This window comes from Oncorhynchus masou, unplaced genomic scaffold (genome assembly GCF_036934945.1).
Source record: "Oncorhynchus masou masou isolate Uvic2021 unplaced genomic scaffold, UVic_Omas_1.1 unplaced_scaffold_1997, whole genome shotgun sequence".
Taxonomy (NCBI): domain Eukaryota; kingdom Metazoa; phylum Chordata; class Actinopteri; order Salmoniformes; family Salmonidae; genus Oncorhynchus; species Oncorhynchus masou.
Genome location: NW_027008487.1, coordinates 64,568 through 78,809, shown reverse-complemented (window position 1 = coordinate 78,809; position 14,242 = coordinate 64,568). Strand labels below are relative to the sequence as shown.

Sequence of the window (14,242 nt, the reverse complement as noted above, 5' to 3'; positions counted from 1 at the left end):
CTACATCATCTAATAGTTTCGTCTCGTCATGGTACGACATCATCTCATAGTTTAGTCTGGTCATGGTACTACATCATCATCATCTAATAGTTTAGTCTGGTCATGGTGCTACATCATCATCATCTAATAGTTTAGTCTGGTCATGGTACTACATCATCATCTAATAGTTTAGTCTGGTCATGGTACTACATCATCATCTAATAGTTTAGTCTGGTCACGGTACTACATCATCTAATAGTTCAGTCTGGTCATGGTACTACATCATCATCTTATATATGAAGTTGTAAAAAACGACTTCTCACCAGAGGGCCTCTTGGTTCAAATCTCCTCTGCCGACTAAAAGCTTGGGATATGTTGACGTCTGAATGGAGAACAAAAGAAGGGGGCTTTTAAAAACGATGTGCTGGCAACTATGTAACAACACCTCTCTGCTCCTCAACTCTGTAACAACACCTCTCTGCTCCTCAACTCTGTTACAACACCTCTCTGCTCCTCAACTCTGTTTCAACACCTCTCTGCTCCTCAACTCTGTTACAACACCTCTTTGCTCATCAACTCTGTTACAACACCTCTCTGCTCCTGTTCCTCAACTCTGTTACAACACCTCTCTGTTCCTCGACTCTGTTACAACACCTCTCTGTTCCTGTTCCTCAACTCTGTTACAACAACTCTCTGCTCCTCGACTCTGTTACAACACCTCTCTGTTCCTGTTCCTCAACTCTGTTACAACACCTCTCTGCTCATCAACTCTGTTACAACACCTCTCTGCTCCTCAACTCTGTTACAACACCTCTCTGTTCCTGTTCCTCAACTCTGTTACTACCTGTCCTCTTCCTGCCTGTCCTGTTCCTGCCTCTGTCCTGTTCCTACCTGTCCTGTTCCTACCTGTCCTGTTCCCACCTGTCCTGTTCCTACCTGTCCTGTTCCCACCTGTCCTGTTCCTACCTGTCCCAAAGTCTATAGTGGCGTACATTCCCTCCAGGGTCCCGCAGGTCATTTCCCGGTCCGTGTTCCCGTCGGTCGTGAAGAGAACAGTTTTGTCCCCCAGGAAGAACTGGAACAGGGTCCTCAGGTGCCGCATGTAGTTGTAGTCACACGTATAGTAGCTCCCATACTCATTCTCTACCTGGTGGAGTAGGTAGAAGGAAGGAAGGAAAACAACTATCCGGATCAACAATTCATTCATAATGACTCTCCACTTGAAGTCGGAAGTTTACATACACTTAGGTTGGAGATTAAAACTCGTTTTTCAACCACCCCACAAATTTCTTGTTAAAACCTCTTGATGCTATGGGGGCGCTATTTCATTTTTGGATAAAAAGACGTGCCCGTTTTAAGCGCAATATTTTGTCACAAAAAGATGCTCGACTATGCATATAATTGATAGCTTTGGAAAGAAAACACTCTGACGTTTCCAGAACTGCAAAGATATTCTCTGTGCGTGCCCTAGAACGTGAGCTACAGGCAAAACCAAGATGAAACGGCATCCAGGAAATGAGCAGGATTTTTGAGGCTCCGTTTTCCATTGTCTGCTTATATGGCTGTGAATGCGAGAGGAATGAGCCTGCCCTTTCTGTCGTTTCTCCAAGGTGTCTGCAGCATTGTGACATATTTGTAGGCATATCATTGGAAGATTGACCATAAGAGACTACATTTTCCAGGTGTCCGCCCGGTGTCCTCCGTCGAAATTGGTGCGTCTTTTTCAGCTGCTGGTATTTTTCCATGCGATTCTGAGGGGAAGCAGGCTTCCACGAACTGCATATCAATGAAGAGATATGTGAAAAAACACCTTGAGGATTGATTCTAAACAACGTTTGCCATGTTTCGGTCGATATTATGGAGTTAATTCGGAAAAAGTATGACGTTTTGGAGACTGAGTTTTTGGTTCGTTTCGGTAGCCAAATGTGATGTACAAAACGGAGTGATTTCTCCTACACAAAGATTCTTTCAGGAAAAACTGAACATTTGCTATGTCACTGAGAGTCTCCTCATTGAAAACATCCGAAGCTCTTCAAAGGTAAATGATTTTATTTATCTGGTTTTTGTGAAAATGTTGCGTACTAAATGCTACTCAAAATGCTAAGCTAGCTTAGCATACTCTTACACAAATTAGTGATTTGCTATGGTTCAAAAGCATATTTTGAAAATCTGAGATGACAGTGTTGTTAAGAAAAGGCTAAGCTTGAGAGCAGGCGCATTATTTTCATTTTATTTGCGATTTTCAGAAATCGTTAACGTTGCGTTATGCTAATGAGCCTGAGGCTTTATTCACGATCCCGGTTCCGGGATGGGGAGTATCATGAGGTTTTAACTAACTATAGTTTCTGCAAGTTGGTTAGGACATCCTACTTTGTGCATGACACAAGTAATATTTCCAACAATAATTGTTTACAGACAGATTATTTCACTTAAAATTCACTGTGTCACAATTCCAGTGGGTCAGAAGTTTACATACACTAAGTTGACTGTGCCTTTAAACAGCTTGGAAAATTCCAGAAAAGGATGTCATGGCTTTAGAAGCTTCTGATTGAGTCAATTGGAGGTGTACCTGTGGATGTAATTCAAGGCCAACCTTCAAACTCAGTGCCTCTTTGCTTGACATCATGGGAAAATCAAAAGAAATCAGCCAAGACCTCAGAAAAAAAATTATAGACCTACACAAGTCTGGTTCATCCTTGGGAGCAATTTCCAAACGCCTGAAGGTACCACGTTCATCTGTACAAACAATAGTACGCAAGTATAAAGACCATGGGACCACGCAGCCATCATACCGCTCAGGAAGGAGACGTGTTCTGTCCCCTAGAGATGAACGTACTTTGGTGTGAAAAGTGCAAATCAATCCCAGAACAACAGCAAAGGACCTTGTGAAGATGCTGGAGGAAACATGTACAAAAGTATCTATATCCACAGTAAAACGAGTCCTATATCGACATAACCTGAAAGGCTGCTCAGCAAGTATGAAGCCACTGTTCCAAAACCAACATAAAAAAGCCAGACTACGGTTTGAAATTGCACATGGGGACAAAGATCATACTTTTTGGAGAAATGTCCTCTGGTCTGATGAAACACAAGTAGAACTGTTTGGCCATAATGACCATCGTTATGTTTGCAGGAAAAAGGGGGTGGCTTGCAAGCCGAAGAGCACCATCCCAACCGTGAAGCACGGGGGTGGCAGCATCATGTTGTGGGGGTGCTTTGCTGCAGGAGGGTCTGGTGCACTTCACAAAATAGATGGCATCATGAGGTAGGAAAATTATGTGGATATATTGAAGCAACATCTCAAGAGATCAGTCATGAAGTTAAAGCTTAGTCGCAAATGGGTCTTCCAAATGGACAATGACCCCAAGCATACTTCCAAAGTTGTGGCAAAATGGCTTAAGGACAACAAAGTCAAGGTATTGGAGTGGCCATCACAAAGCCCTGACCTCAATCCTATAGAACATCTGTGGGCAGAACTGAAAAAGTGTGTGTGAGCAAGGAGGCCTACAAACCTGACTCAGTTACACCAGCTCTGTCAGGAGGAATGGGCCAAAATTCACCCAACTTATTGTGGGAAGCTTGTGGAAGGCTAACCGAAACGTTTGGCCCAAGTTAAACAATTTAAAGGCAATGCTACCAAATACTAATTGAGTGTATGTAAACTTCGGACCCACTGGGAATGTGAGGAAAGAAATAAAAGCTGAAATAAATCATTCTACTATTATTCTGACATTTCACATTTTTTTAAATAAAGTGGTGATCCTACCTGACCTAAGACGGGGAATTTTTACTAGGATTATATGTCAGAATTGTGAAAAACGTAGTTTGAAATGTATTTGGCTGAGGTGTATGTAAACTTGAGACTTCAACTGTACCTGCACAGTGATAATGTTCCCTCCGTTTGTATACAACCACCTCCTCATCTTTGGGAGCAGCACTGCCATCCAGGTGCTCACTGCCTCCAGGTAGTCTGGATCAAAAGCAAGACACTGATTAAACACAAGGAGCCAACCGAGCCAGAACACTGATTAAGACACCGAGCCAGAACACTCAATTACTGATATGTGTAAAAGAGATGGTACTGGCAGTATGGTTTTATGATACCTGTGTTCCAGGATGGTACTGGCAGTATGGTTTTATGATAACTGTGTTCCAGGATGGTACTGGCAGTATGGTTTTATGATACCTGTATCTGCTGATCGAAGTACAATGTTTGGTTTCTGGAGCAACCAAGCTGGTAAACCACCCTGAAAGAGACAGAAACTTAATGAACTTCTGTCTACAAGCATGACTCAGATATTTCTGTCAGCTGACACACTGTGAGAGAAAGGGGAAGAGGAGAGTCAAAACAACATCTGTCACTCAGTGGTGCATGACACCAAAACATCCCTCCTCTTTCTGACTCTTTAGTGTCCATCCCTCTCCCTCTCTACAGTCCCCCAGGTGAGAATAGGACTTCCATCCCTCTCTCTCTCTACAGTCTTCCAGGTGAGAATAGGACTTCCATCCCTCTCTCTCTACAGTCTTCCAGGTGAGAATAGGACTTCCATCCCTCCCTCTCTACAGTCCCCCAGGTGAGAATAGGACTTCTATCCCTCTCTCTCTACAGTCCCCCAGGTGAGAATAGGACTTCCATCCCTCTCTCTCTACAGTCTTCCAGGTGAGAATAGGACTTCCAGTAGACTACAGCCTCACACCATGTGATGTAGTGAGTTTCCAATGTGTTGCTGAAAGGCCTGACTTTGACCAGAGAAAGTCTTATAACTTAGTAATGACTGGAACGGATTGAATTCAGCACTTAGGCTCATAGTAATGACTGGAACGGATTGAATTCAGCACTTAGGCTCATAGTAATGACTGGAACGGATTGAATTCAGCACTTAGGCTCATAGTAATTACTGGATTGGATTGAATTCAGCACTTAGGCTCATAGTAATCACTGGAACGGATTGAATTCAGCACTTTGAATCCATTCCTAACTGTGAACCTGTCTTCCACTCACCAGCCTCCTCTGACAGGAAGATACCTCGATGTTGGTGTAGTGCTTACCATCTCCCACTCTGCACAGATGTAGGGTCCGGGGCGGAGGATCACCAGGAGGCCAGTCTGATTGGCCAGATCCAGGAAGTTCTCCAGGTCTCGATCCCCAGTGAAGTTGTAAACACCCCGCTTTTCCTCATGGAAGTTCCAGGGAACATAACTGACAAGAAGGAGAAGAGTATTGGTGACATAACTGACAGGAAGGAGAAGAGTACTGGTGACATAACTGACAGGAAGGAGAAGAGTACTGGTGACACAACTGACAAGAAGGAGAAGAGTACTGGTGACAACTGACAAGAAGGAGAAGAGTACTGGTGACAACTGACATGAAGGAGAAGAGTACTGGTGACAACTGACAAGAAGGAGAAGAGTACTGGTGACAACTGACATGAAGGAGAAGAGTACTGGTGACAACTGACATGAAGGAGAAGAGTACTGGTGACAACTGACAAGAAGGAGAAGAGTACTGGTGACAACTGACATGAAGGAGAAGAGTACTGGTGACATAACTGACAGGAAGGAGAAGAGTACTGGTGACACAACTGACAGGAAGGAGAAGAGTACTGGTGACACAACTGACAAGAAGGAGAAGAGTACTGGTGACATAACTGACAGGAAGGAGAAGAGTACTGGTGACAACTGACAGGAAGGAGAAGAGTACTGGTGACACAACTGACAAGAAGGAGAAGAGTACTGGTGACACAACTGACAGGAAGGAGAAGTGTACTGGTGACAACTGACAGGGAGAAGAGTACTGGTGACACAACTGACAGGAAGGAGAAGAGTACTGGTGACAACTGACAAGAAGGAGAAGTGTACTGGTGACAACTGACATGAAGGAGAAGAGTACTGGTGACACAACTGACAGGAAGGAGAAGAGTACTGGTGACACAACTGACAGGAAGGAGAAGAGTACTGGTGACAACTGACATGAAGGAGAAGAGTACTGGTGACAACTGACAAGAAGGAGAAGAGTACTGGTGACAACTGACAGGGAGAAGAGTACTGGTGACAACTGACAGGAAGGAGAAGAGTACTGGTGACATAACTGACAGGAAGGAGAAGAGTACTGGTGACATAACTGACAGGAAGGAGAAGAGTACTGGTGACAACTGACAAGAAGGAGAAGAGTATTGGTGAACACTGACAGGAAGGAGAAGTGTACTGGTGACACAACTGACAGGAAGGAGAAGAGTACTGGTGACAACTGACAGGAAGGAGAAGGGTACTGGTGACACAACTGACAGGAAGGAGAAGAGTACTGGTGACAACTGACAGGAAGGAGAAGAGTACTGGTGACATAACTGACAGGAAGGAGAAGAGTACTGGTGACACAACTGACAGGAAGGAGAAGAGTACTGGTGACATAACTGACAGGTAGGAGAAGAGTACTGGTGACAACTGACAGGAAGGAGAAGAGTACTGGTGACAACTGACAGGAAGGAGAAGAGTACTGGTGACAACTGACAAGAAGGAGAAGAGTATTGGTGAACACTGACAGGAAAGAGAAGTGTACTGGTGACAACTGACAGGGAGAAGGGTACTGGTGACACAACTGACAGGAAGGAGAAGAGTACTGGTGACAACTGACAAGAAGGAGAAGAGTACTGGTGACATAACTGACAAGAAGGAGAAGAGTACTGGTGACACAACTGACAAGAAGGAGAAGAGTACTGGTGACAACTGACAGGAAGGAGAAGAGTACTGGTGACAACTGACAGGAAGGAGAAGAGTACTGGTGACACAACTGACAAGAAGGAGAAGAGTACTGGTGACAACTGACAGGAAGTAGAAGAGTACTGGTGACACAACTGACAAGAAGGAGAAGAGTACTGGTGACATAACTGACAGGAAGGAGAAGAGTACTGGTGACAACTGACAAGAAGGAGAAGAGTACTGGTGACATAACTGACAGGAAGGAGAAGAGTACTGGTGACAACTGACAGGAAGGAGAAGAGTACTGGTGACATAACTGACAGGAAGGAGAAGAGTACTGGTGACAACTGACAGGAAGGAGAAGAGTACTGGTGACATAACTGACAAGAAGGAGAAGAGTACTGGTGACAACTGACTGGAAGGAGAAGAGTACTGGTGACATAACTGACAAGAAGGAGAAGAGTACTGGTGACAACTGACTGGAAGGAGAAGAGTACTGGTGACAACTGACAGGAAGGAGAAGAGTACTGGTGACAACTGACAGGAAGGAGAAGAGTACTGGTGACATAACTGACAGGAAGGAGAAGAGTACTGGTGACATAACTGACAAGAAGGAGAAGAGTACTGGTGACAACTGACTGGAAGGAGAAGAGTACTGGTGACAACTGACAGGAAGGAGAAGTGTACTGGTGACAACTGACAGGGAGAAGAGTACTGGTGACATAACTGACAGGAAGGAGAAGAGTACTGGTGACAACTGACAGGAAGGAGAAGAGTACTGGTGACAACTGACTGGAAGGAGAAGAGTACTGGTGACAACTGACAGGAAGGAGAAGAGTACTGGTGACACAACTGACAAGAAGGAGAAGAGTACTGGTGACATAACTGACAGGAAGGAGAAGAGTACTGGTGACATAACTGACAGGAAGGAGAAGAGTACTGGTGACACAACTGACAGGAAGGAGAAGAGTACTGGTGACACAACTGACAGGAAGGAGAAGAGTACTGGTGTCAACTGACAGGACGGAGAAGAGTACTGGTGACAACTGACAGGAAGGAGAAGAGTACTGGTGACATAACTGACAGGTAGGAGAAGAGTACTGGTGACATAACTGACAGGAAGGAGAAGAGTACTGGTGACATAACTGACAGGAAGGAGAAGAGTACTGGTGACACAACTGACAGGAAGGAGAAGAGTACTGGTGACATAACTGACAGGAAGGAGAAGAGTACTGGTGACACAACTGACAGGAAGGAGAAGAGTACTGGTGACATAACTGACAAGAAGGAGAAGAGTATTGGTGAACACTGACAGGAAGGAGAAGTGTACTGGTGACACAACTGACAGGAAGGAGAAGAGTACTGGTGACAACTGACAGGAAGGAGAAGGGTACTGGTGACACAACTGACAGGAAGGAGAAGAGTACTGGTGACAACTGACAGGAAGGAGAAGAGTACTGGTGACATAACTGACAGGAAGGAGAAGAGTACTGGTGACACAACTGACAGGAAGGAGAAGAGTACTGGTGACATAACTGACAGGTAGGAGAAGAGTACTGGTGACAACTGACAGGAAGGAGAAGAGTACTGGTGACAACTGACAGGAAGGAGAAGAGTACTGGTGACAACTGACAAGAAGGAGAAGAGTATTGGTGAACACTGACAGGAAAGAGAAGTGTACTGGTGACAACTGACAGGGAGAAGGGTACTGGTGACACAACTGACAGGAAGGAGAAGAGTACTGGTGACAACTGACAAGAAGGAGAAGAGTACTGGTGACATAACTGACAAGAAGGAGAAGAGTACTGGTGACACAACTGACAAGAAGGAGAAGAGTACTGGTGACAACTGACAGGAAGGAGAAGAGTACTGGTGACAACTGACAGGAAGGAGAAGAGTACTGGTGACACAACTGACAAGAAGGAGAAGAGTACTGGTGACAACTGACAGGAAGTAGAAGAGTACTGGTGACACAACTGACAAGAAGGAGAAGAGTACTGGTGACATAACTGACAGGAAGGAGAAGAGTACTGGTGACAACTGACAAGAAGGAGAAGAGTACTGGTGACATAACTGACAGGAAGGAGAAGAGTACTGGTGACAACTGACAGGAAGGAGAAGAGTACTGGTGACAACTGACAGGAAGGAGAAGAGTACTGGTGACAACTGACAGGAAGGAGAAGAGTACTGGTGACAACTGACAGGAAGGAGAAGAGTACTGGTGACAACTGACAAGAAGGAGAAGAGTACTGGTGACAACTGACAGGAAGGAGAAGAGTACTGGTGACATAACTGACAAGAAGGAGAAGAGTACTGGTGACAACTGACTGGAAGGAGAAGAGTACTGGTGACAACTGACAGGAAGGAGAAGAGTACTGGTGACAACTGACAGGAAGGAGAAGAGTACTGGTGACATAACTGACAGGAAGGAGAAGAGTACTGGTGACATAACTGACAAGAAGGAGAAGAGTACTGGTGACAACTGACTGGAAGGAGAAGAGTACTGGTGACAACTGACAGGAAGGAGAAGTGTACTGGTGACAACTGACAGGGAGAAGAGTACTGGTGACATAACTGACAGGAAGGAGAAGAGTACTGGTGACAACTGACAGGAAGGAGAAGAGTACTGGTGACAACTGACTGGAAGGAGAAGAGTACTGGTGACAACTGACAGGAAGGAGAAGAGTACTGGTGACACAACTGACAAGAAGGAGAAGAGTACTGGTGACATAACTGACAGGAAGGAGAAGAGTACTGGTGACATAACTGACAGGAAGGAGAAGAGTACTGGTGACACAACTGACAGGAAGGAGAAGAGTACTGGTGTCAACTGACAGGACGGAGAAGAGTACTGGTGACAACTGACAGGAAGGAGAAGAGTACTGGTGACATAACTGACAGGTAGGAGAAGAGTACTGGTGACATAACTGACAGGAAGGAGAAGAGTACTGGTGACATAACTGACAGGAAGGAGAAGAGTACTGGTGACACAACTGACAGGAAGGAGAAGAGTACTGGTGACATAACTGACAGGAAGGAGAAGAGTACTGGTGACACAACTGACAGGAAGGAGAAGAGTACTGGTGACATAACTGACAGGAAGGAGAAGAGTACTGGTGACATAACTGACAGGAAGGAGAAGAGTACTGGTGACACAACTGACAGGAAGGAGAAGAGTACTGGTGACATAACTGACAGGAAGGAGAAGAGTACTGGTGACAACTGACAGGAAGGAGAAGAGTATTGGTGAACACTGACAGGAAGGAGAAGAGTACTGGTGACATAACTGACAGGAAGGAGAAGAGTACTTGTGACAACTGACAGGAAGGAGAAGAGTACTGGTGACAACTGACAAGAAGGAGAAGAGTACTGGTGACAACTGACAGGAAGAAGAGTACTGGTGACAACTGACAGGAAGGAGAAGAGTACTGGTGACAACTGACAAGAAGAAGAGTACTGGTGACAACTGACAAGAAGAAGAGTACTGGTGACATAACTGACAGGAAGAAGAGTACTGGTGACAACTGACAGGAAGGAGAAGAGTACTGGTGTCAACTGACAGGACGGAGAAGAGTACTGGTGACAACTGACAGGAAGGAGAAGAGTACTGGTGACATAACTGACAGGAAGGAGAAGAGTACTGGTGACATAACTGACAGGAAGGAGAAGAGTACTGGTGACATAACTGACAGGTAGGAGAAGAGTACTGGTGACATAACTGACAGGAAGGAGAAGAGTACTGGTGACAACTGACAGGAAGGAGAGGAGTACTTGTGACAACTGACAGGAAGGAGAAGAGTACTGGTGACAACTGACAAGAAGGAGAAGAGTACTGGTGACAACTGACAGGAAGAAGAGTACTGGTGACACAACTGACAGGAAGGAGAAGAGTACTGGTGACAACTGACAAGGAGGAGAAGAGTACTGTTGACATAACTGAAAGGAAGGAGAAGTGTACTGGTGACAACTGACAAGAAGGAGAAGAGTACTGGTGACACAACTGACAGGAAGGAGAAGAGTACTGGTGACGTAACTGACAGGTAGGAGAAGAGTACTGGTGACATAACTGACAGGTAGGAGAAGAGTACTGGTGACATAACTGACAGGAAGGAGAAGAGTACTGGTGACATAACTGACAGGAAGGAGAAGAGTACTGGTGACATAACTGACAGGAAGGAGAAGAGTACTGGTGACATAACTGACAGGAAGGAGAAGTGTACTGGTGACAACTGACAGGAAGAAGAGTACTGGTGACACAACTGACAGGAAGGAGAAGAGTACTGGTGACAACTGACAAGGAGGAGAAGAGTACTGGTGACAACTGACAGGAAGAAGAGTACTGGTGACAACTGACAAGAAGAAGAGTACTGGTGACATAACTGACAGGAAGAAGAGTACTGGTGACAACTGACAGGAAGGAGAAGAGTACTGGTGTCAACTGACAGGACGGAGAAGAGTACTGGTGACAACTGACAGGAAGGAGAAGAGTACTGGTGACAACTGACAGGAAGGAGAAGAGTACTGGTGACATAACTGACAGGTAGGAGAAGAGTACTTGTGACAACTGACAGGAAGGAGAAGAGTACTGGTGACAACTGACAAGAAGGAGAAGAGTACTGGTGACAACTGACAGGAAGAAGAGTACTGGTGACAACTGACAGGAAGAAGAGTACTGGTGACAACTGACAAGGAGGAGAAGAGTACTGGTGACATAACTGACAGAAAGAAGAGTACTGGTGACAACTGACAGGAAGGAGAAGAGTACTGGTGACATAACTGACAGGAAGAAGAGTACTGGTGTCAACTGACAGGAAGGAGAAGAGTACTGGTGACAACTGACAGGAAGGAGAAGAGTACTGGTGACATAACTGACAAGAAGGAGAGGAGTACTGGTGACATAACTGACAGGAAGGAGAAGAGTACTGGTGACAACTGACAGGAAGGAGAAGAGTACTGGTGACAACTGACAGGAAGGAGAAGAGTACTGGTGACAACTGACAAGAAGGAGAAGAGTACTGGTGAACACTGACAGGAAGGAGAAGAGTACTGGTGACATAACTGACAGGAAGGAGAAGAGTACTTGTGACAACTGACAGGAAGGAGAAGAGTACTGGTGACAACTGACAGGAAGGAGAAGAGTACTGGTGACAACTGACAAGAAGGAGAAGAGTACTGGTGACAACTGACAGGAAGGAGAAGAGTACTGGTGACATAACTGACAGGAAGGAGAAGAGTACTGGTGACATAACTGACAGGAAGGAGAAGAGTACTGGTGACAACTGACAGGAAGGAGAAGAGTACTGGTGACAACTGACAGGAAGGAGAAGAGTACTGGTGACAACTGACAAGAAGGAGAAGAGTACTGGTGACAACTGACAGGAAGGAGAAGAGTACTGGTGACAACTGACAGGAAGGAGAAGAGTACTGGTGACAACTGACAGGAAGGAGAAGAGTACTGGTGACAACTGACAGGAAGGAGAAGAGTACTGGTGACAACTGACAGGAAGGAGAAGAGTACTGGTGACATACGGTGCATTCTAAAAGGATTCAGACCACTCCACATTACAGCTTTTTTCCTCATCAAGCTAATTAATAAAAAACAGAAATACATTATTTACATAAGTATTCAGACCCTTTGCCATGAGACTCGAAATTGAGCTTAAGTGTGTCCTGTGGTAAATTTAATTGATTGGACATGATTTGGAAAAGGCACACACCTGCCTATATAAAGGTCCCACAGTTGACAGTGCATATCACAGCAAAAACCAAGCCATTAGGTCAAAGGAATTGTCAGTAGAGCTCAGAGACAGGATTGTGTCGAGGCACAGATCTGGGGAAGGGTACCAAAACATTTCTGCAGCATTGAAGGTCCCCAAGAACACAGTGGCCTCCATCATTCTTAAATGGAGGTTTGGAACCACCAATACTCCTAGAGCTGGCCGCCTGGCCAAACTGAGCAATCGGGGGAGAAGGGCCTTGGTCGGGGAGGTGAACAAGAACCTGTTGGTCACTCTGACAGAGCTCCAGAGTTCCTCTGTGGAGATGGGAGAACCTTCCAGAAGGACAACCATCGCTGCAGCACTCCATCAATCAGGTCTTTATGATAGAGTGACCAGATGGAAGTCACTCCTCAGTAAAAGGCACATGACAACCCGCTTGGAGTTTGCCAAAAGGCACCAAGGACTCTCAAACCATGAGAATCATGGACACAGGTACAACCCTACTGCTGTTGTATTGGGGAATATTCAGGAGATACATTTAATTCTATAATAATAATCTCGCTCTCCCCATTATGTCTCCTATTGAACTTACATCTGTACAGCGTTGAGTCCAGCCATGTACATCTTGAGCAGTCTGTCTTTCCAGTAGTAGTGAGGGATGCGGGAGTAGTGGATACTACCGGAGACATACTGGAAAGGCTTCCCATCTTTCTGGAAGCAGTTGTTCTTGTAGTCTATGGAGAAGGAAGGGGCCCCGAACCCTGGAAGAAGAAAACAGACAGGAGTCATACCGTGAAATACAGTAAGCTTATAGTGTATGAACAATATGCTCTTATCAAGGTCTAGAACTGGCTCTGGCATAGATCATTTCAAGGTATATTTGATATCAGTAATAGTATATGGAGAGCTGTGAGAAAGCCAGGACCTCTGTCAGACAGCTGTTCGGCCTGCATGCCTACTGTTGTTATGGATTTGTCATGACAGTATTATGCGTAGTTCCTACTTTGCATTTTGGACCTCGTAACTTTTTTCCCTTCTTTTTTTCCCCAAAGGTTTGACTTTCTTAATGGCATATTGGTCAAACTCAGCTCCATTTTCCACCAACATGTTAGAGTTGCTAATGCCTTGGAATGCTAGTCCGGGATGTTGCGTATTGGGTTCAGCCAATCAGCTTGCAGCAGTCTGTTGTGTGGGCACAACATCAGGAAGTAACATTCCTTGTCATGAGCCACTCTGACATGGTGGTTGAAAATGGTGGTGCATATTTTCCCTGGTTCTTTTCCTTTGCCATCATTAAATCGAGTTAAGGAGGAAATTGAAGCCTTTGCAACCTGAATGGAGAATGTTTTATGCAGGGGGACATCAAGGCCAGACGATAGTGGAGATCCATAGCGCCCACTAGTGTCCGTCAAGGCTAATCAAGACCTGAGAACTGCATGTATCACAAAATCACAGTAAAAGATGGAATGGTACCTGGAGGAAAACGGGGGTGTCTGGCTTTTCAATTTCAGTCAAAGGGAGGGTTTAGTATTGTGTATCTAGTCCAGGAGAGGGTTTAGTATTGTGTATCCAGGGGAGTGTTTAGTATTGTGTATCTCGTCCAGGGGAGGGTTTAGTTACATTTACATTTACATTTAAGTCATTTAGCAGACGCTCTTATCCAGAGCGACTTACAAATTAGTGAATTCACCTTCTGACATCCAGTGGAACAGCCACTTTACAATAGTGCATCTAAATCATTAAGGGGGGGTGAGAAGGATTACTTATCCTATCCTAGGTATTCCTTGAAGAGGTGGGGTTTCAGGTGTCTCCGGAAGGTGGTGATTGACTCCGCTGTCCTGGCGTCG

At 45.2% G+C, this 14,242-nt stretch overlaps 1 protein-coding gene across 1 annotated transcript; it reads right to left on the bottom strand.

Annotated features, from left to right (window-relative positions):
• Positions 1-302: 302 nt before the first annotated feature.
• Positions 303-13,405, bottom strand: LOC135532715 (beta-galactosidase-like; the record flags this gene model as incomplete). Its single annotated transcript, XM_064960182.1, has 7 exons — positions 13,399-13,405; positions 12,988-13,156; positions 5,029-5,179; positions 4,166-4,226; positions 3,855-3,949; positions 946-1,126; positions 303-361 (listed from the first exon to the last, which is right to left on the bottom strand). Coding segments are annotated over exons 1-7 (723 nt in total), but the record flags the coding sequence as incomplete, so codon positions are not given.
• Between the last annotated feature and the right edge of the window lie 837 nt (positions 13,406-14,242).